This window comes from Gadus chalcogrammus, chromosome 9 (assembly GCF_026213295.1).
Source record: "Gadus chalcogrammus isolate NIFS_2021 chromosome 9, NIFS_Gcha_1.0, whole genome shotgun sequence".
Lineage (NCBI taxonomy): Eukaryota > Metazoa > Chordata > Actinopteri > Gadiformes > Gadidae > Gadus > Gadus chalcogrammus.
Window position 1 is genome coordinate 19,805,258 of NC_079420.1, and position 20,827 is coordinate 19,826,084.

Below are 20,827 nucleotides of genomic sequence, written 5' to 3' on the forward strand. Positions count from 1 at the left end.
ATAGGTAGGTATAGGCTAGTTATTTCACATTTCATCTCAGTTCTTTCTACAAACTCAACCAGGTCATACGGTCTTAAGCCTTGTTTAAGCAGTGACGATTCTTTAAACTTTTAAGAGGAACTCCTTGACTACAAAACAAAATGCAGCGTTTCGGGAGAACGTTTGAGAGCGAAAAGCATCAATTGCAGGAGCTCAACGACAGACTTTCTCAATACTTGTGCAGAACCAAACAACTGGAGGATGAAAACTCATGCCTCATCACAGAAATAAATACACTTCGGCAGGCGAGGACTGCGGGTCTGGAAAAAGGCTACATGAGCGAGATGCGCGAATTGAGGAGAATGGTGGGGCAGCTGTCCTTTGAGAAGTCCCAGGCTGAGATGGAGCGGGAGAGGCTATGGCGGGAGGTCCAGACGGTGCAGTCTCTGCGCCGGGAGGAGACTGAGGTGTGCCAGGACATAGGGGGTGCCTTAAAGGGCTGCGAGAAAGAGCTTCGACACGGCAACGAATCCCACGTTGCCCTCGACCAGCGTTTATTTCAACTGGAGAACGAATATGAACATTTGGAGGAAAAACACAGACAAGAAACTGCACACCTCCGCCGCCAGCTGGATTCACGGGTGGTCCCCATCATGACCCGGTATCATCAAGAAGGTGGACCGGTGGTCTCTCCGGAAGAGGTGCAACAGTTCGCTCGTAGTGTGTCGGAAGGATGGATGGACACTTTTGAAATGTATCAACACCAAGTAGAAGAAATTGAGCAATCAATTCAATCAGACAGGGCGATGCTCGACGATCTCCAAAAGGAGAAGATGCTTTACGCAGCAGATTTTGACAAATTACGCATAGAAGCGCACAAGCAAAGTCAAATTCAAGTCCATCTTGAAGAACAACTTGGGCACATGCAGGACAGATTCCGGATGGAATTGAGCGACTACCAGGTAGGGAGACCAAATCGTAATGAATCCTCTGTTTTGTTTTGTTAAGTTAGTTGTGGTGTCTTTTTTCTTTTCTTTAAGCATAGGCCTAGTGGTATGTGTAGTATTGACGACGAGTAAAGCATGAGCACAGTTTACACGACTTGAATTATGTGTAGTAGGCTTAAGTGTTTTTTGACCCCATCATTGGATAATCCACCATGAGCCCCGCCCACTATGTCTGCTAAACGTCAGCATCTAGGGCCGTGGGTGAGATGGTTGTTTGTGTGCGCTTCTGATTGCACACTATTCTACTTCACCAACCATGGATCAAATAAGCTCCTGCATCTCGAAACGGGACACGTGCTATTGTAGTATCAACAATGACAGCATAACAACATTTCCAAATTTAATCCACAGCACAGCACAGCATGGCAGTCAGCATTGCCAGACATTTAAACCAATTAGTGTCCAGATCCACTAATCCTTATTACCATTCTATTTATGGGGCCAAGCAGGACGCTCAACCGCTGCATTTTAACAGCATGTCCACGTGACTGCCCCTGTGTTAAAGATCACCTTTGATTACCTTTCGACTGTTATTTTGCATGGTTCAAAACTGGACCATCACATTATATGAGTGCATCCAATTGAAATTGCCATCAGGGCTTGGCTTGGTTTAAGCCGGAATTACTATGAATAACCACGCTTGGTTCATCTCTATTAATGCAACCTTTTAGTTTCAGACAGAAAGTGCTAGGCATTGTCCGGAGCCTCGGAGGTGTCAAAGGAGTAATTTTCTTATAAAGCATGCATGTGTTTTATATCTCGCACGGGCACTTTAAGTAAATCAAACGCGCGCTTCAGTAAGTCACAGGCACGCTTTAAGTAAATCGGACTCCCATGTCACCTCCCGGGCTCCGTAGCAATGTGATCTGGGAGCAAGACTCAACAGAATGTTTAAGCACAAGGCTTAAAGGGGACTTATTACACCACCAGGTGTGAGTGTGATTAGCCTTACAAGCCGTTTCGAAAATCTGCCTAATATGACATCACTAGTGGGTGTGTCCACCTAGATCTGTGCTGGATAGATCTATCGACCAGCCTACCCAGTGGACTGAAGTAAACATTGCTCATCTATCCAGCACAGATCTAGGTGGACACACCCACTACTGATGTCATATTAGGCCGATTTTCGAAACGGCTTGTAAGGCTAATCACACTCACACCTGGTGGTATAATAAGTCCCCTTTAAACTACACACAGTAGCATACATTCCAAAAACACCACCTCCAGCCTAGTGAAGTGGATAAACCAGGACTAACCAGCCCATCACAATCTAAGACAGCCATAGTGGGCCAGACTAAAGCGCAGGTGGGTGCCTCTGTGGTATTTTTTTAGAGCACCATTGAGGAGCTGGAGCACGAACGCAACATGCTGGCCGACAGCATGGAGGCAAAGCTGTGGGACCATCAGCAGCTGCTGCGGGTCAAGATGGACCTGGGCATGGAGGTGGCAGCCTACAGGTGAGCCTGCGGTTACAACGCATCTCAGGAAGGGGTCACACGCCATGGGGGTATCTGAGGGACAGGGGGCTGTTGGCCCGATGAACTGTGGACTCTAACTCGACTTGAGTTAATGATGACGATTTAGCGCTTTGATATGAAGAAAAGGCAGATCTCGACGGGGCAACCACCCCCTCACCACCCTCAACCATACCCCCACCCCGTCAACTACACCCACACCCCCTCAAACCCACTCCCCCCCACCCCGTCAACTACACCCCCACCCCCTCAAACCCACTCCCCCCCACCCCGTCAACTACACCCACACCCCCTCAAACCCACTCCCCCCCACCCCGTCAACTACACCCACACCCCCTCAAACCCACTCCCCCCCACCCCGTCAACTACACCCACACCCCCTCAAACCCACTCCCCCCCACCCCGTCAACTACACCCCCACCCCCTCAAACACACACCCCCACCCCGTCAACTACAACCCCAACCCCTCAAACACAACCCACCCCTTCAACTACTCCCCCACCCCTTCAACCACACCCCCACCTCTTCAACTACACCCCATCCCTTACCCCTCCCCCTCAAATACACCCCACCCTTTCAACTAAACCCCCCCCCCTTAAACACACCCCCCTTCCCTCAATCACACCCCCACCCCCTCAACTACACCCCTACCACCTCAAACCCACACTAACCCTGATAGTTTACTTTTTGAGCGTGTTCATTGTAAACAAGTGAAGGAGAGGAGGAAGGGTTGATGGTAGTGATGATCCAAACCCAACAGCATACGTCCTGGGTCTTGAAGCCATGGAAGGGCCTTAGCTGCAGTTCTCATAATGTCCACTAGATGGTTTCTCTTTGTATAGATATAGACCTGGGGATTCTGTCAACAAATGCAGCTCAGCAGCTCCGTGTCTTCCAATATGTGTATTGTTGGTTCTTTTGAAAATAGTAATTTTATTAGAAGGATATTGATAATGAATAACTCAACAAAATGTTTCCCCAATGTCCAAATCTGGTGATTTATTTTTTAATTTTTGTTCGCCTCCTGCAACATTCTGCTCGACAGAGAGGGATAATTAATTTAATTTATCTTCAATGTGTATTGGCCAATCTGATTTGTCTGGACGCGATTGCGATTCAGCCTACACGCAAACTCACAGCCAGACACAAGAACGACGAACAAGTTCTTATTCTTATAATTGACTAAGAGCAGCTTTTTCTTTAATGACATAGGAAAGAAAGAAAAAAAAAAAAAAAAAAAAAACGAAATCTCTTTATTTTTTTACCTACTTCCATAGTGTGTTGTAATACAAGCTGCATTGATTATTGCGTTGTTCATAGAAAGTCATATTTGTGACATAAGCTTTTTCTCTGATAAATTATTAGATACGGTAATGAATCTGTTGTTTTCTTTAATGATCATCACAAAAGTAGGAAGTGAGTAGCAAACTCTGAGTAGCAAATTCAGATGTATATATATATATTTTTGAAAATCCCACATGGAAATGTACATTGAAAAAAAATTGCTTCGAGATGCATCAATAATCGTTTTAGAATCGAATCGTTGACCTCTGAATCTGAGGTGCCAAGAGATTCCCACCCCTGATTGGAAATGACACTTTCTATGCAACAGTGGTCAAAGAGTATAGATATCGGTTGAACTATCAACCAAATTTTCTTATAAAACTGCAATGTATTTTTCATAAATGTGCACTAGTTTTGGTTGCGTAAAACCATTTCAAAATGGAATTCCAGTTGAAACGTTCATTTATATATTTATCTGCTTAGTAGCCTATAATTGTTTGTGTAAAGACATGTCACGGCATCAGTTAAAATCCCTCAGTGGTCTATTAATGTTTCAGCTGCTGGTCCTCCTCTAGGCTATGAGAAGGCCTCCCTCTCCTCTTATTTGTTTATTAGCTTGTAGCTGGCTAGAACAACAGCTAATACACTTTTACCTTTTATGGCAGTAATTTCATACTGGCTAACTGCTATAAGAAATGTATTCATCCTAAAGTCTTATCCCAAATGACATGTCAGTGAGAGGGAGGACAGTGATGATTTTAAAAGGCTAATAAAACGCTGCAACATGTCTGTATATGGCCAGTTGGTCCATGGCAGCAGGTCTTTGTTTTGCATATTTGAAATAGGTGGAATGTCTCCATGCAGACAGAGCAGAAGCTAACCCCGGAGTCATGAGCCGTGCTTTCAGAATCACAGCAAAGCAGCGGAGCATGCAGAGAAAAAGCACCTTGGTTGTTATTTTTAGTTTGCTCTTTTACCACGCTCACCAAGAGGGGCTCGTTCCTTTTGAAGGACACTTGCTCTCGCAGGAATTGAGTTGGGTTGGAATACGGCCAAGGGAAATATGAACAGATTTTCCAAATAATTGTTCAGGTAATTATGCGTATGGCGTTTTGATTCGGTTTTTGTTTGGTTTCAATGGTACGTTTGACCCCTGTGCAGCCCGTTCCCCGGGGTCCTCATGTCAGCCTCATGTGTTCTATGTTCAAGGCTTGTGCTTTGAGATGGCAGAGCTGAATGATTTGAATCATCTTGTAAGGTATCTGCTTTCAACTATGTTTAACACAGGGGTATTCAAACATAAGTTCGTTCTAAAGGCAGGGGGTTAACTAAAAATACTTTGAAATGAAGTGTTTTACCCTTGGCTTGAATAACTTTGTTGTTTTGCTTGCTCAGGTCTCTCCTCGAAGCCAATAGAGGAGATGTGCAAGAGACGCACAGAATGGGGAATCAAAGAGAAAGAATAATAGGTACTTTGTCACACATTATAATGCTAATTATTAAGCTAGTATTGTTGTTTTATATTATATTTTCATCTACGCCAATTTTAGAAAATGGCTGGATCATAGCTAGATTGTAATTTGACAATATTTGTACATTCATATTGTCTTCCTTCCATGTCCCAGAAATCAAGAGGCCTTCTCTCCCCTACACCCAGAGAGCAGGCCCCTCCACCAGACAGCATCTAGATGTCAGGTACACGGAGCTCGCTTCCACCCTTAGGAGATCGCCTGGGCCCGCCTCTGGATCCATGAGTCCCTCCAGGGTCATCCCTATCTCCGTCTCCCCCCGGGGCCAGCATCAAAGTCCTGCAGCCAGGAGGGACATGCTGTCATTCAATAAAGCCAGAGTTGAAACATCTACAGCAGCTACTGCTGCAGCCACACCCTCCAAACCCGCAGCCAAGGACGATGAGCAGAGTAGTCGGGCCATTGGGAGAAAGGCAAAGGAAGAACAGATTGTTAGAGTCCAAACGGTTACTCAGGTCGAGAAAACACTGAGCCCTGTGGTCTCCAACACGAAAGCCTCCGAATCAATGAAAACGGTATCACCACCAATGGTGAGAGGCGACGTTACCGCAGAGAAGGAAGGCGAAAAGAAAGTAAGAGATGAAATGGAGGAAAGAGTATGTGTGAGTGAAGGCGATTTGAAGGGAAAACGTGGGAAAGATTTTATGGTGGATTCAAGCGAGAAAAAGCTTCTGGACAGCGTGACCATGGAGGACATCATCAGCCAAGTGATGCGCCCTGCAGGCATGGATCCCAGAGGGAGCCCAGCGGGGGACTCTCCCCTGACCTACCATGTGGAGAAGACGGAGCAGGAGGATGGCTCCACGAAGACGCAGATCATACTTGAGTCTAAGGTGGAGGAGGAGCTCGACCTCTCCCAGGACTTTGCTCTGGACGCGCTCCTCGGTGGAGGAGAGACGACCATATCGCTTGAGGACATCCAGGGCACGCCCACAGGAAGCATGATCCAAGAGCTGCTGAGCGGCCTGCGGAGGGACGAGGGCATGGCCAACAAGTCGGTCAATATCCAGATCATGGAGACGCCCTTGGTGGATGACCGTAATGACGCAGAGCAGGACTCCTCTGTGACGTACTGTCAGGTCGAAGACATAGAGGTTGCTCCTTGTGATGTCGAAAAAAGGCAACAAGCTGACTGTCATACATCGAACATCAGCAACACAGGCACGGTTGAATTCATACAGGGTGACGAATTCTCCAGGAGCTCCAAGGAGACTGATTCGCCGTACTACGGCCATGACGAAGGGTCTCAAGAGTATTTTGTTTCAACACCTGATGAAAACCTTTCCGAACTTGACGAGGGACTTGGGATAGGGTCCTATGGCCATTATGCAAACCTTGAGGATCTATCCGATGAGAGATATTATCAAGATGAAGGGCTTGCGCAGCAAGGAATGATTGCAGAGGAAGTTGAGGAATACGAACTGTCGAGGTTAATGTCACCGAATGGCTCCTATGTCAAAGAGCGCTTCCCAGAATGCATCATTGAGGAGGAAGTGCAGGTCTCACCCACGGTGCAAGACGAGGTGCTGGGGTTCCTGAAGGAGGAGTCCCTGGACCCAAAGGAACAGCTAGAGGGGGCCCTGGATAGCCTACAGGACTCAGTGTCGGGGCCCCTGAAGGAAGAACTGGCTTACTTCACACGACTCAGTAGGGAAAGCCCTCAGAATATGTCAGTGGACGTCAAAAGAGTACAGCACACCAAAGAGGACGGCTCCATGACGATCACGGCAGAGCTAAACATCTCTCAGAGCCTGGCCGAGTCGGGGCTGCTGGAGGAGGAAGAGGGGGATCTCTCCGAGGAACAGATACTGGCCTCCCTCCAGGCCTCTAACCCCGGGCTGCAGGCACTCCTCACGCAGGGCGGCGCCCAGGGGTACAGCTTCCAGATGTCTGAAGAGCAGCAGAGCGGACACGCTGGAGGACCGGAGGACATGGCTGCTATGGGAGGATCTGTGACCCAAACAACCGAGAGGTACATCAAGCTGGGGCCGGAAGAGAGGTCCTTCACCTTCCAGAAGGAGGTAGATCAGACGAGCTCAGGCCATATGCTGCAGTCGCACATGCTGACTAGTCCTATCGAGATTTCTCATGAAAAGAAAGTTGCAACAGTATATCTTGAAAGCTCAACAGACGATTAAAAAATAGATTTGATACATCTCTTTTATTTGACAGGCGATTTCTATTTTAATATGCTTCCAATAATTAATACTCAATCAAATTATCATGGATACTTAACCTATTTTATTTTTTACAATTCAGTAGAATTTAGTTCACTAGTCATACAAGGATGCAATTCATCCTTGTTTGACTAGTGCTGTAATTGGAACTTGTGCTCCTACTGCTGTGCTTTCATCGTAACATACATTTAATTGTACCGTTGACCCGGAAACATATAATCAACTAACTATCAACTACTTTAAGACATGTTTGGTAGTTGCTAGTTGAAGAGGTATTGATTACATGATAAGGTATTTTTCTGTAATAATCACAATAATAAGGCACACAAGTTAATGCCTTATATTACCTTGAACACTGTAGGCAAACTGATTTATATGCTTGCAGTTACCATGATATGATCAATATAATCACCGTTCATAGTTGTTAGTCTTTGTAGCTTCTGGTCTTCTTTTAATGATAAACGCTCACTAGACATTTTTATTTTTGTACTAACCTATTTGCTTGACATAATGTTACTTAATGGAAGAATTGTAAAATTGAGAATACATTATAAAAAGGGTATTTCATGTGTATTCATCGTACATAGTTGAGCTCGGATGCAGATCATAGTAAACTATTGACAAACAAGCCAGTGATTTATCCATTGTCGTATGGTTATGATTATATAATTATATCACTGATTATTAGACTGAAAGGGAATAGTTGTGCAGGAGAGGCATTGATCTGTTAAAGACAATTATTAAAGAGGATGCTCCTACCTTTGCTGTCAGATAAAAACATCGCTCTTATATAACAATTTGGTCTAAATATTGATTCAACTTAGTTTAAAAGAGTACAAAAAACAGATATCATGGAAAAACATGAAAAAGTGTTTGAAGAGCTCGTGGGTTAATTACAGAAGGTTGATGGATGACAACACATTAATTAATTTCTGAAGCAGTTTTGTGTGGAACTTTCACTTTATATGGTGATGGAATGCTTTGACGTGTGTCTGCTGAAGTGTGTGTTGGGGCTCACTGTTACTATGATAGGTGTTTGTTTCACCCTTATGGTTATTCCTGGATTAACAAAGGATCAATTAGCAAAAAGACAAGCTGTGGCTTCCATTTAGTTTTATGTATTTCATGTCATGAACTCACATTCTCCTCTATTATAGCAATGTGTTTTGATTTTACTTAGCTGCATCATGATCATGAACTTCACAGAACACTAGTTAGGGATTATGTGGAACTGAAAAGGAAAAAATCCCACAGTAGGGTTAATTTGCTGTTTCGATCCATTTGACATACCATTGACATACCATTGCTTTAAAGGATATTTTATTGCTGTAAAGGGATGTTTTCCATTCTAGTGCCAACAAATGTAACAATATTTGACATTAAACAAAATGCAATAATGAACAAACGGGAGAGTTATTTGTGTTTTCATTTAAAATGCAATGCCATTTCAGTGCTGTATAATCTGGAAATGTTGCTATTTCTGACGTTTGAACAAACAAACAGAATAAAGCAGCATGTAAAGCATGTGTATCACTGTTAATTTGAATGCTTTAGTAACCCATTCACTGTATCAATTATTGAAATGATTAGAGAGAAAAGTATAAAACTTCTTCTCTCTGTGCTTTGAAAGCAAATAAAAATGTAAAGTTACAGTTTGAAGTGCTCCTTTATTGTGGCTCTTTCAACAAACTCCACATCTTCTCCATGGTATAACCATGAAATGCTGTTTCTTGTGCCTGGACAAGCTCTTTTCTACCAATAGAAAATAAACATGGAATATTTATATATATTGTGCCCAGCTTGGTCTCCAAGCGGCTGATGGCTTGTGTCATGAAACTGCAGTGCTCCGTCTCAACTGCCTGTTGACCACCTCCGGTGCCCTGGAGGAGTACAGAGAGAACAAATATGATGTAATCCTCCACCCCCCCCCCCCCCCCCCCAGTTTAAAGCAGCCAGAATGAGATGCTGTCAGGCCCAGGAGAAAGACCACCTGACCCTACACGGTCTACTTTTACGCTACATATTAGCATTCACCAACAGGCTCTTTCAATTCCTCCATGTCACTCCCCCCCCCCTCTCTCAGTCAGCCCGCTATCCTGACCTTCACGATAGGCTTCATAAACGTCCCATTAAAACATGAAACACGTTTCATTATCAAAGTACCTTGCCAGCATGTCCACCGTTTTCTGCGTGGCTTTCGTCTTCTTATGCTGAGGGCCGAAGATGATATTCTGGATCTCCAGACACTACAACAGCCACGAAAGAAACAGAAGGTCATCTCAGTTCCCATGAAGATGCATGAGGATAGACCAAAATACCCCTGTAGCAATCCCAGAGTGGGCTTCACATAACACGTGTTGACCGCTGAAGAGATTGGGTGGTGCTGGGGTATCATTTATTGTGTCTTTCAGGCCTAGACATGTAAGCCCCCCGGCACCACAGTTATCTCAGTCCAGTGGGGGAGAAACCAGTTCCTTCTCTCTGACCAGTGGAGGAGCAACCAGTTCCTTGTCTCTGACCAGTGGAGGAGTACCCAGTTCCTTCTCTCTGACCAGTGGGGGAGAAACCAGTTCCTTCTCTCTGACCAGTGGAGGAGTACACAGTTCCTTCTCTCTGACCAGTGGAGGAGTTTTAAACGTTTAGCAAACCCATAGTGAGTTATCAACTGTTATGAACAGTGCTCTAGGCTACCCAAACATTTGCAGCCATTTGCAGTTCTTTTCCAGCTAGCAAAATAGAGAGCTCAGTGTTTCCCCCCAGTTTTGGATCCGTTGATACTGGAACACATCCATCTGGCCAGTTGGATGTTTTCACGGTTGCTAGGGTTGATGTAATGGATGACAATTTTTTCCTTCCAAAAGCACCAAGTGAGGAGGAAAATGTCAGGTCTGTGTGTATTCCATTGTTCTTAAATTGGCTCTCACTCTAAGAAAACGTGTGTGTGTGTGTGTGCGTGTGCGTGTGCGTGTGCGTGTGCGTGTGCGTGAGAGAGAGAGAGAGAGAGAGAGAGAGAGAGAGAGAGAGAGAACCAGGCCTTCACTATGCTGGAGAGACCTTAAAAGAACTAAATGCTGCAGAAGAGTGCATCCTTCAACATACGAGTGGAACATATTAACATCCCTCAAATTAACACCGTCGTCAAGCCCGAGCATGGAACACCCTGACCTGACACATCTGCTGTTTATCAGCGATATACTTCACAGAGAGGGATTGGCAAGGCACACAAGGCAGAGTACAGAGAGAGAGGGAGAGAGTGCTGAAACCTCCGATGCACCCTGCTTGTATCTCTGTACCTAGATACAACAACAACAAATACACGGCAACCAGAGCCCTCCACATGCAGAGGGCGGCACAGAAAGCCCCTCCGTTGCTGATTACTGGGGCATTTGAGAGGACTTGGCTGCTGGAGGAACCGAGCTCTGGAGCCCAGGAGGAGAAACACATGTCATAGAGAACATGACTCATCCATTATATAAGTACGAAGAACAAACAAGATTCCTATCGAGAGTGTAGTAAGCGGTAAAACACTTAACAGATGCTGAGGGTAAGCACTATCTCAGCGGTTTATTTAGTCAATTGGCAGACGCTTTAATCCATAGTGACTCCTGGTGAAACAGGTGTTTAGGGGACAGGTGGGAGTGAGATATCTTGCTCTAGGATGGCTCAGTCATGCTGCAGACTGGGGAGCAAACCATTCAGCTGGGACTTGAACACCCTAGCCCTACACTTCCCTGAACTCAGTTAAACCTATGACGGATATGTATTCTCATAAGCATGGACCCAATCTTGAAGATCGTGATTTGCTTATAAGTTAACAGAAAAGGGTTTCCGGCAGTGTGATGGTAATCCGGATCTCCCCGGTTGAAACCAGATCCCGTAGTTCCGCTCTCCTGACGCTCAGTGTTGTGAGGACCAGCTGCCTGCCTCCGTCCAAACAGGGGAAGCCACAGAGTCGTTCTGTGTGATATTTTACACCGGCCAGCACGGCCCCCGACACTCTGAGCTGCGTCTGCTAGAATTAGCATGCTGCTTTTGACTGCACCGAGCCCCAGAGACCACAGTGGAAATAGATCTTTCCAACACAAGAGGGACTCTCGCTGTGTGTGTGTGTGTGTGTGTGTGTGTGTGTGTGTGTGTGTGTGTGTGTGTGTGTGTGTGTGTGTGTGTGTGTGTGTGTGTGTGTGTGTGTGTGTGTGTGTGTGTGTGTGTGTGTGTGTGTGTGTGTGTGTGTGTGTGTGTGTGTGTGCGTGCGTGTGTGTGAGCAAACCTGCCTGTTACTGGGCTATCTTGTTCATAATAATCTTGCTAATAAGTGCCTCCAAAAATAGTGTGGCTAAAAAAGAAAAGGTCAATGCCGTGTTTTGGTCTTCGGTAGGTAAACAGTCTACTCTATTGAGGGTGTAGAAATTTTGGAGGGGCTTTTATCCAGCTGATCAAAGGCATCGAGGAGCCAACTAGGCTCAAGGGGGTGTAACCAAAACCGGGAACGTCATGACTAGTAGCCAACAGGTTTGTCCTGGGCGGTGCTGGGTTGCATAGCGGGGGGGTTCTGGTATGAGTACCTTCCTCAGGGTCCGGTGGGCCGGTCGGATCAGGCCCTGGGTCATCTGCACCCCGCCAATCAGCTGCATGCTGTCTGCCACCTCGGCGCTCCACTCCCCAAACACACAGCGCTTAGGAGCCAGCGACGCCTTCTGGACCTCCACACATCTCTGCATTGGCACACGCACACACACACACACACACACACACACACACACACACACACACACACACACACACACACACACACACACACACACACACACACACACACACACACACACACACACACACACACACACACACACACAGAGAGTTAGCAAAAACACATTAGCAGATGGCCACGTTCCCATGACAAGTGAATCAGGTGTGTGTGTGTGTGGACGAGTGGGGTGGGTGGGGGGGGGGGGGGGCACCTCCTTCTGTCCGTCGATCAGGAGAAAGCGACAGTAGTCATCCTGGGCGGTGAGAAAGGTGGGGTCCTGTGTCCCGGCCGCGTCCCTGTAGACATCCAGACTCTCCTCAAAGTAGAGAGCTGCAGACTCTGGTGCCAGACGGGAGTAAACATATTACCAATCATTCATTTGATTTACTTTTACTTTTGATTTCATTTCATGTAATAAAGAGAATCTCATTGGATGACTGTCTGTGCTGAATTCTCAAACCAAAACCCTCCTATTAGCAATCCATCCTCTTAGCTAGATCCGGTGACGTCATTAGACGTGAGTGAAGAAACTAGTTGAAATCACTGACGTGATGCAGTGTTGGATTTCAGCCCTTCCCCTGTCATTATAACCGATGGGGGTTCATATCAGGTGAACCCCAGCCCCAACATGTAGGCTCCCAGCGGGGGGGGGGGGGTCAAACCTAACGAGCCAATGGTCCGCTGCTCCGCGAATAGACTCACCGTTGTGGCGGGGCCCGGCTGCAGAGGAGTGGACCACGGCCAGCTTGTGAGCGATGTGTGCTCTGTCCAGCCCCCCCGGGCTCTGACTCACAGCAATGGCATGAGCCTAGCGGAAACGCCAGCATGGAAAAAAGCCCAGAGATCACCCTCCATCATACTAAGATCACAACAGCAACTCGCATAACCAACATACTAAAGCTTAAGCTCGTGAACCCATTTACGTGTTAATATGTGGATAACATTGGGTCTGTTTGTGTGTGGGTCACGTGTGGCTCCTTGCCTTGGTGAGATGCTCTACGGCCCGGTCCAAACTGCCCCGGGACTCTTCGATGGCCGCCATGTCCCTGTAGACGGAGCAGGTCTCCCCGGGGTCCCCCCGGTCGCCCAGCAGCTGCAGAGACCTCTCACACTGAGCTAGGGCTTCCAGTGGCCGGCGCTGTCTCTGGTACAACCTTCAGAGCAGACAGCGAAGAGACAGGAGATAAGCCATGGATTCAGACCAGGAGTTATTCAGATCTGTGTCCCCTAGATTATGGACATAGCGCTCGGTCCATCTTAGCGGTGCTAAGCAGCCAGCCTTTCTTAAGATCTCCGGAGATACTCTGAACCCCAGGAACTTAGGAGCAGGCTTTGGCCGGTGTGACTGCCAGTGAAACCCACACAGTGTGGCCTGTAATAGAGAAAGGGTTAGCCATGTTGTTATCCATGGCCGCATCCAACATTTCATCGGCCTCCTGTAGTGTCTAGTGTCTGGAGATTTGCTGCTGCTCAATAATAAGGACTCTGTGACCTGCTGAACTCCAACTCCCAACAGAGTACCAAGCAACTGCACAAAACTGGTTGTTATTTTCGTTTTTTTTAATCGGTCTAACACAGTGGACAAGGCAAACAAGGTCAGTAATCAGATCACCCTGATGTGCGTCAAGCAGAGAAACAACAGAGCACTTACGTTCCACAAACCACAAGTATATATTATGGTTTACAGCTTTGCCAAGCTGGTCCGAGAATGTAAACATTAAAACCTTAATGTATGGCATACCACTTAAAAGGACCATTAGACCCTGTGAGAGCGGGACGGAGGGGCGAATTGCCGGTCAAACGGATGACCCAGAGATCCTCGGCCAGGAGACAGGCTCCATCTTGCTCACGTGCTGAAAGCTCAGAGTCCCAGGAGGACGCCAGCCACCTCACAGTTCTCTATAATGAATTCAGATCTACACTCCACTGCTGGCTTTTTGTCATCCGAGGGCACCAGCACTTGCTTCGCACCCATTCCATCTGCAGCTAAGAGGGTTGTCACGCAGCCCGGGAGACACCCTCCCCCCTTTTCCTAAATCAATCTCTCCACACGTGCAATGAAGAGATGGTCGCTCGCAACACATGCCTCGTTCGTCTAGGCGTGTAGCCATAGAGAGAGAAACCCGGCCGAAACCATTAGCATTCCGTCCTCCATGAAAAATACATGCCATCCCATCATGCCTTGTTGCAGCCAGCGGAGACTGTGTGAGATTTACAGCAGCACGGCATGCACCAGCACTATGCTTCAGTGTTTCCTGAGGCTGCCCATAGCAGACCTAGAGACAATGGCCTTCTATCCTCCTATTTACCCGACATCCTTCCCACACTAACGGAAACTGAGGGAACAGGCCCAGCTTAAACTGATTTCAGAGTCGGCTGGCAGGAAGATAATAACCTTAAAGATGTACATATTGCCACAAGCTGTAAGGGCGATATCACCCTCTATAGCTCTCACCATTGTTGCCGTCACTGTGGAATAAAAAATAGGAAAAAAAAGCCTCAATCATGTGTAACAAACTATAACTATGATTCCTCTAACACGTTGAAAGAAAGCAGTAGTCGATGGATAAATGTACGTTCAAATGAAACACTCAAATGTGTGTCCATCTTTCAGTAAGGAGTTGTGATGTTAAACCTGATCCATGTGGGAGGAGGGCTCCAGCAGGCTCCAGTGAGGGGGGGCGTCCCCTCCCCATCACAACAGTGTTGACTGACAGGTCTCTGGGACCCTGCCAGTGTATGACTCACCGCTGGCGGAGATTTACAAAGCTTACAGGCCAGCCAGAGTCTGCACATTATTCCAATTACCAATAGCAAGTCAACAAGCACTTAGAGATTGAACTTGACGTGAAGGGAGGATTATTTACTACAGAGTGAATCAAATATGCACTGGTCTAAGACACGTCACGTGTATTACGACTGCTGGTTTATACTATGTTATGTTCACTTAAAGTATGCTGTACATTGTGCAGCTTTCAGCATTTCAAATATATATTGTGTTACTGGCGTATTGTTCTACGTACAGGCTTTTTCCAAACACTCTTCTCTGTAGCTCTGGAAATCTAATCAATTGGCCGAAGCTCCAAGCCAGTAAGCCAAGTTTTATTTTAAGGTTGGCCCGTGGAACTTAAGATCAGAAGGTGATGAAAGGAGGGGAGAGTAAAGGGAGTCAAAACAAAGCGTGCAGCAGAGAGCGAGCTTTGGGCTTGGGCTATGAGACTCAGAGGAAACAACTTACAATGAATTCACAAGAGAAGAAGGAACACAGCAACAGCAGAAAACACTAAAAGGGTTCTCATGTAAAGGATATTTCATCCAGCAGCACTTCCAATTTCCTGCAGAAACCTTTGTAGCACCTTAAAGCATGTTACGAATAATGAGTTTTTAGATCTTCATGGTGGCAATTAATAAACATTTAGGCTATGTTAAAACTTACTCTTTTTGGTTTGCTTGAAAATGTCGCCATCTTGTGGGCAAACAGGCATCTTCGACTACATTGACATCCAGGTAAACAACGTATCTTTTGGAAAGATTTTGATGACAGTAGCATTGAATTTTATGTGGAAACCCTCCCTTCCCAAGGTAAATCAGGTTCTAATGCATATATTTGTCGCCCATTCAGCAAATACACATATACGTTTGTGTGAACAGTGGACACACACACCTCCCTACACCCTAGGATGTGCTTACGATGCATTTGATAGAAGGTTTCCTCAGACAGCGAACAGCAGAAGAGATGGATGTCACCAACAATACATACCCGAAAATAACTTATCATAGTAATTACATATGTTCCTGATCAAATGTTCCAGCATTGATGAGTATTTTGTCTGGAATCTTTTGGATGGAATGATAATATCTACAACGTGGCACAGCTAAGTCTCAAATAAATAACCTACATTTTTGTTTGATAACTTACTGTTTCAAATTGTGTCTAATATTTTATTTGATTAAGGTAGAAACTTTGAGATTCATATCCAGCCCTAAAGATTGACTTGACTATAAGCATTTGGGAGAAGGGGAATACAAATCCGGTTATTAAATATTGTATTAAATAATATAAAGATCTTGGCCTACTTTAGCCTACTATAACGTTGGCAACCAAAAGATTAAAAAACTATTCTGGTTCACAGCCAATCACAGGTTGTTCAGACTCATAATTGGCAATTAATCAAGTCACTCTTTCATGCACTCCAATATTAAGACACACACACGTGTGACCTTGGTTACAACGTTCGACAAACTCGAAAGTTGTTTAACGTAGCTTTGCTGATATTGATTGCGCTAATGTGTTTACCAGTTAATAATTCGTGCCGAGGAGGGTTTCCCTGCCTGTAGCAGAGCCATCTTGCCAGCCAGGGCTCATGCTGGACCTCAAAATCGTAGTTATTACTTCAAAACTGATTTTCATGACTTTAAGGAAATCCAAATTCTCATGTTGACAATGCACTAAAGTGTAATTTGTGTTTTTCATTTTCAGAGTGAGATAGTCCTAGAAATACCATGGATTATTTATCAGTATTAGTTTGTTTCACTAGTTTCCTCAGTCCATGATTTATTGTATCACCTTTATCCTTAATTTGACACAGTCTGTAGCATATGTCCCTCAGCAGGAGCAAGATTTCAACATCTCCTGAAAGAGTAATTCGTAAGTATTGAAACACTACTTTGTGACTTTTTGTCTATGGGAGGCTGATTATTGATAGAGGCTCCCCTGGATTGACTGGTGGTCGTGATGAGGACTACTGCTTTGAGCACCCCCTACTGGAAGTTAAAGGCAACTTCCAAGCAGAGCATTTTAGCGTTCCCCAATTAGTATATCAAATCTTTGAAATACAGGATGGATGCTGGGAGATGCAGGTGGATGTGAACCCAAGAGCGGCGCGGTCTAACAGATGCTCTCGGGGACGATGCTGAAATGCTAACGCGTTTTCTATCTCCGCTTCGTTACAGTTCAGGCGTTCACTGCTTCAGGATTTCTCTGTATTGGTGTCTTGTGTCTTTTTAGATGAGGTACACTTGCAAGCAAATTATATATATTCGAGCTACAAATCAAAGCAGAAAAACTACCCATAAAATGCGAGAGTTATAGTTGAATATCTGGCTATTGGGGTTGGGGGAGTTATGGCATGAATTAATTCAGGCACACAAAGTGAGTTGTTGCAATAAGGGAATAAAATTAAGCAAAATTAGTACCTCTTCAAAATAAGTATATTCACATATTCCTATGAAACCGGAAGGAAAGTGTCCCATGTGCAAATAAAGATGCAATGAGTTGACTTCAGAAGTGAATGAGGCGAGGCAGCTGGGGTCATCTAGAGGTCATGGTAGTGGTGCCTCTACCATGACACCCACGTACTCCACCTCCGGGTGATGGAGTATGTTTCTTTGGCACTATTGATGCATCTAAAACATTCTGCATATTCACCGTTAGGGGAGACGCGAGTTGGATTCCGGCACTACACTGGCAACGAGCCCAAAAGCTTGCTTGTTGGCAGTAAGTAAATAAGTAGCTCTCTAATTTAAAGCTGCTTTAGGTAAGATTTGATTTGTTAACAGCAGAAAATAAGGGCAACCAAGTTAACGAGGGTAGAAAGTTGTCACCGAAACTCTTGACTTATAAGGATTAAGCGGATTCAAAAACTTATGTAACAAATCCTTATACCTTTAGCCTTTTAAGGAGGGCACACAAGTCTTACAATATTCAAAAAATATATATGATAACTGTTCAGGTTGACAAGTTATCAGTATTTTGATACAGATAGATATCTATTACAGCATTTATGCATGTAAATGCCACCCCTCCACTGATAGGGCAAGTACTCTTCAATCTGGGAATGCTATTTAAGCCGTGTACCTGGATAGAGCGGTGGATATCTTCAGCTCAGTCTTGCTCCTCTCCTCCTGGTCCACGCCGCCTTGTGAGTAACACTCCTCTAGGATTCGGCCCGTGTTCAGGAAAGAGGCCTCTGCTTCCTTCAAGGTCACAACTGTCAAGGTCCACTTTGGGTTGTTCAATATTAGATAGAAATGATTTGATCCCTCAGGATAACAATTATCAAACAGTGCTCAACGTCAAGCTGAATAGAAATAAGGATATATCGCATTTATAATAGGATATTCATTTGAATAGCCATCTAAGATCAAATTAAAAAAATCTTGCATGTTTTCATCTGAATGTAATCTGGTCATCTCGTTGAGGCTGGGTTAGGTTCATGGCTAGCCAGGTGATGCAATTGCCTGTCACCCCCAAAGGATATTTGCCTGTGAGCATGGAGGCGCCTCCCTGGACCAGGCCGCTGCGGAGAAGCCATGTGAAGACCAGTGGCCCGTCTTCATCGGAGCAGATGGGAGCAGGGTGAGAGAGGAGCAGATCCATGGCCAGGGACGAGTGCTTTTGGGCCTGCGCTCCCCAACCTGAAGTTAACATGGTGCTGGTATTATTCACTGCTGTTTTTGTTTAAAGGTTTGATATTTGATTACCCACAAGTCATCCACCATTAAAAAGCATTTATTTATTTGTTCCATGTGTAAAGCATCTTAGAAATGCTTTACATAATAAATATATGCTTTTTATGTTGCGGCTATTTAATTGTTGTATTTGGTCAGAAATCGACTGTACTTGCTACCGTACCTTTAAACTGAAGGTAAGCCTCAGCCAGCCTAACTTGGGCTTGGGCTAGCTTGAGGTGTCTCTCTCCATGTGCTAGTCTCGCCAGGGCCACACACCGCACAAGGTCACTGATGCAAGCATCAAACTGGGAGGAGACAAGTAATCACTGGCTGTTATCAAGTCAAGTCATAATTAAGTTGCTTTTGGGTTGTTTTATAGTCTAGTCTAGGGAAACTTGTCTTGCCAGTAAGGCGCATCAACACAATACACATGCCTCATATGGGATTAGAAAACAAATACTCAATTTCACCCCATATGAGTACATTCAATTCTTAAAAAGCATCTAACATTCGTCCAAAATAAGATTATTATTGACCTAATATTGTAAAGACCATATAGAGATATATAGATCAGATGATCACTAGACATACAAAGTGATCTTCACCGCCATTTCAATCACGTTCAGCAAATTGTTGTTTTCAGAGGTGACAGGACCTTTATTTTGTGACTGTGTTTAGTGCCATCATCCTTAGTCGTCTCCGGGTAGCTTCCATTTAGACTAGACAGCATTTGGGGTTTGCCGTATGACAGTAACCATTACAAATGAAATACAGGTGATTTAAGGTGCATGAATAGAAGCCTATATTATCTTACATTGTAATCAATCTATATATACCTGCTGGCTGTCAGCCATTGCTTGGGCTCGACTTTCAAAATAGCCAAGCTTCTCTTCTGGGGGCATCATCCGCTCTCTTCTGGTGTATGATGCCGTGTGTGGGAGGCTGTGGAGCTCCGCCTCACCGCCAGGGGGAGACTCGTCTGTGGCTGCGTTGCTTTCTATGCTTTCTGTGGATCTAAAAATCAGCAGTAAGACAACATTCAACTCGCTGCCAACCCTGCACATGTATTACATATAAAGTCACTAGTAGCTAAAGGGTTCACAGGCTTGCACTCACAGCTGTATGTTAACTTTCTATATAGATCTAGAAATGTTGCGTTTTGTGACGTGCAGACTATTTTGGGGATTCAAAATATCTGACAGTTGGGATGTATTCTTACGTTGACACAATTCAAAACGATTGGTAATTACATAGGCATACTTACGAATAGTCAGTCAATTTCTGCTTCGTTTTTTTAAATGAAGTATCTTCCATCTTCCTAATGTTTAGTGTACAGAAGCTCAAGCATACATGTTTGTGACTGTCTGAAACAGACCTCGTCGTTTACGCCGACATCATAAACACAACACAGACGTGAGAGGCGCGTTCAAGATCCGCTCTGTTCTTCAGAGGTTTGCAGCAGCAACACTGGTGTCTGTTACTATAGTAACCTCTTCGTGTTTGATCACGTTCGCAGCGGGAAGCCACAGGGCGAGTTTGATAACACCCCTACCAAGACTAGCCACTACCGTCAGAGACCTTACACGACTTCCATCCTCCGTTTTCACTTCAATTGTGTTTTCATAGCACAAACATATCTTCAAGATAATTGTATTAAATTTGCAAGGTTTTTACAAAGCATGCCAATATACTTATACTGCGAATGCTACTGCTACCAACCATCACGCCAAAATAAATCCTGTACGTTGTCATACTCTCTTACATCCGATAGATGTCAGTATACTAAAACCAAATAATTATTATCAAATCTTTAATGTAATCAGAAAACTTTTTTATTTTGATGTTGGAACTGATGGACAAGTGTCCTTTCGTATATTAGCTAAAAAAACAATTCCCAGTAGGCTCAAACCGTATTAAAGGGGAAGAGAGGCTGTGGTATGAAAGGGCTTTGTATATGCGTTATTAAGGAGAAGAAAGATAACTAATTTGTTTAATGCAATTTTTTTTTTTGCATAATTTAACCCATCTTTGCCGGGAAACCCCATCTTTTCCTCTTAAATCATAATGTAAGAAAACATGTGTCAAATACACCGGTCCAAACGCCATGCTACATACACAAAAATTAGGAAATGTGAATTTCCTTGTGAAAATATAGTTTCCTCCCTCAGTAGGCCTA

At 44.8% G+C, this 20,827-nt stretch overlaps 2 protein-coding genes across 2 annotated transcripts; one reads left to right on the forward strand and one right to left on the reverse strand.

Annotated features, from left to right (window-relative positions):
* Window positions 1-9,126, forward strand: synm (synemin, intermediate filament protein). Its single transcript, XM_056598584.1, has 4 exons — window positions 1-941; window positions 2,319-2,443; window positions 5,141-5,214; window positions 5,371-9,126. The coding sequence occupies exons 1-4, from the start codon at window positions 141-143 to the stop codon at window positions 7,410-7,412; spliced, it is 3,042 nt and encodes a 1,013-aa protein (XP_056454559.1). The 5' UTR covers window positions 1-140; the 3' UTR covers window positions 7,413-9,126.
* Window positions 8,191-20,383, reverse strand: ttc23 (tetratricopeptide repeat domain 23). Its single transcript, XM_056598585.1, has 11 exons — window positions 19,916-20,383; window positions 19,488-19,665; window positions 18,833-18,956; window positions 18,459-18,615; window positions 18,056-18,181; window positions 13,181-13,352; window positions 12,901-13,006; window positions 12,410-12,537; window positions 12,014-12,163; window positions 9,615-9,697; window positions 8,191-9,331 (listed from the first exon to the last, which is right to left on the reverse strand). The coding sequence occupies exons 1-11, from the start codon at window positions 19,963-19,965 to the stop codon at window positions 9,280-9,282; spliced, it is 1,326 nt and encodes a 441-aa protein (XP_056454560.1). The 5' UTR covers window positions 19,966-20,383; the 3' UTR covers window positions 8,191-9,279.
* Between the last annotated feature and the right edge of the window lie 444 nt (window positions 20,384-20,827).

What these genes read in the sequence shown, in the direction of transcription:
- synm (XM_056598584.1), top strand. Translation starts at nt 141, where the DNA reads ATGCAGCGTTTCGGGAGAACGTTTGAGAGCGAAAAGCATCAATTGCAG. An exon ending in ATGGAGGTGGCAGCCTACAG is followed by an intron (nt 2,444 to 5,140) that starts GTGAGCCTGCGG and finishes TTGCTTGCTCAG; the next exon opens with GTCTCTCCTCGAAGCCAATA. An exon ending in TCAAAGAGAAAGAATAATAG is followed by an intron (nt 5,215 to 5,370) that starts GTACTTTGTCAC and finishes TCCATGTCCCAG; the next exon opens with AAATCAAGAGGCCTTCTCTC.
- ttc23 (XM_056598585.1), bottom strand. Translation starts at nt 19,965, where the DNA reads ATGGAAGATACTTCATTTAAAAAAACGAAGCAGAAATTGACTGACTAT. An exon ending in CAGAAATTGACTGACTATTC is followed by an intron (nt 19,666 to 19,915) that starts GTAAGTATGCCT and finishes GCTGATTTTTAG; the next exon opens with ATCCACAGAAAGCATAGAAA. An exon ending in AGCCGGGCCCCGCCACAACG is followed by an intron (nt 12,538 to 12,900) that starts GTGAGTCTATTC and finishes GTCTGGCACCAG; the next exon opens with AGTCTGCAGCTCTCTACTTT.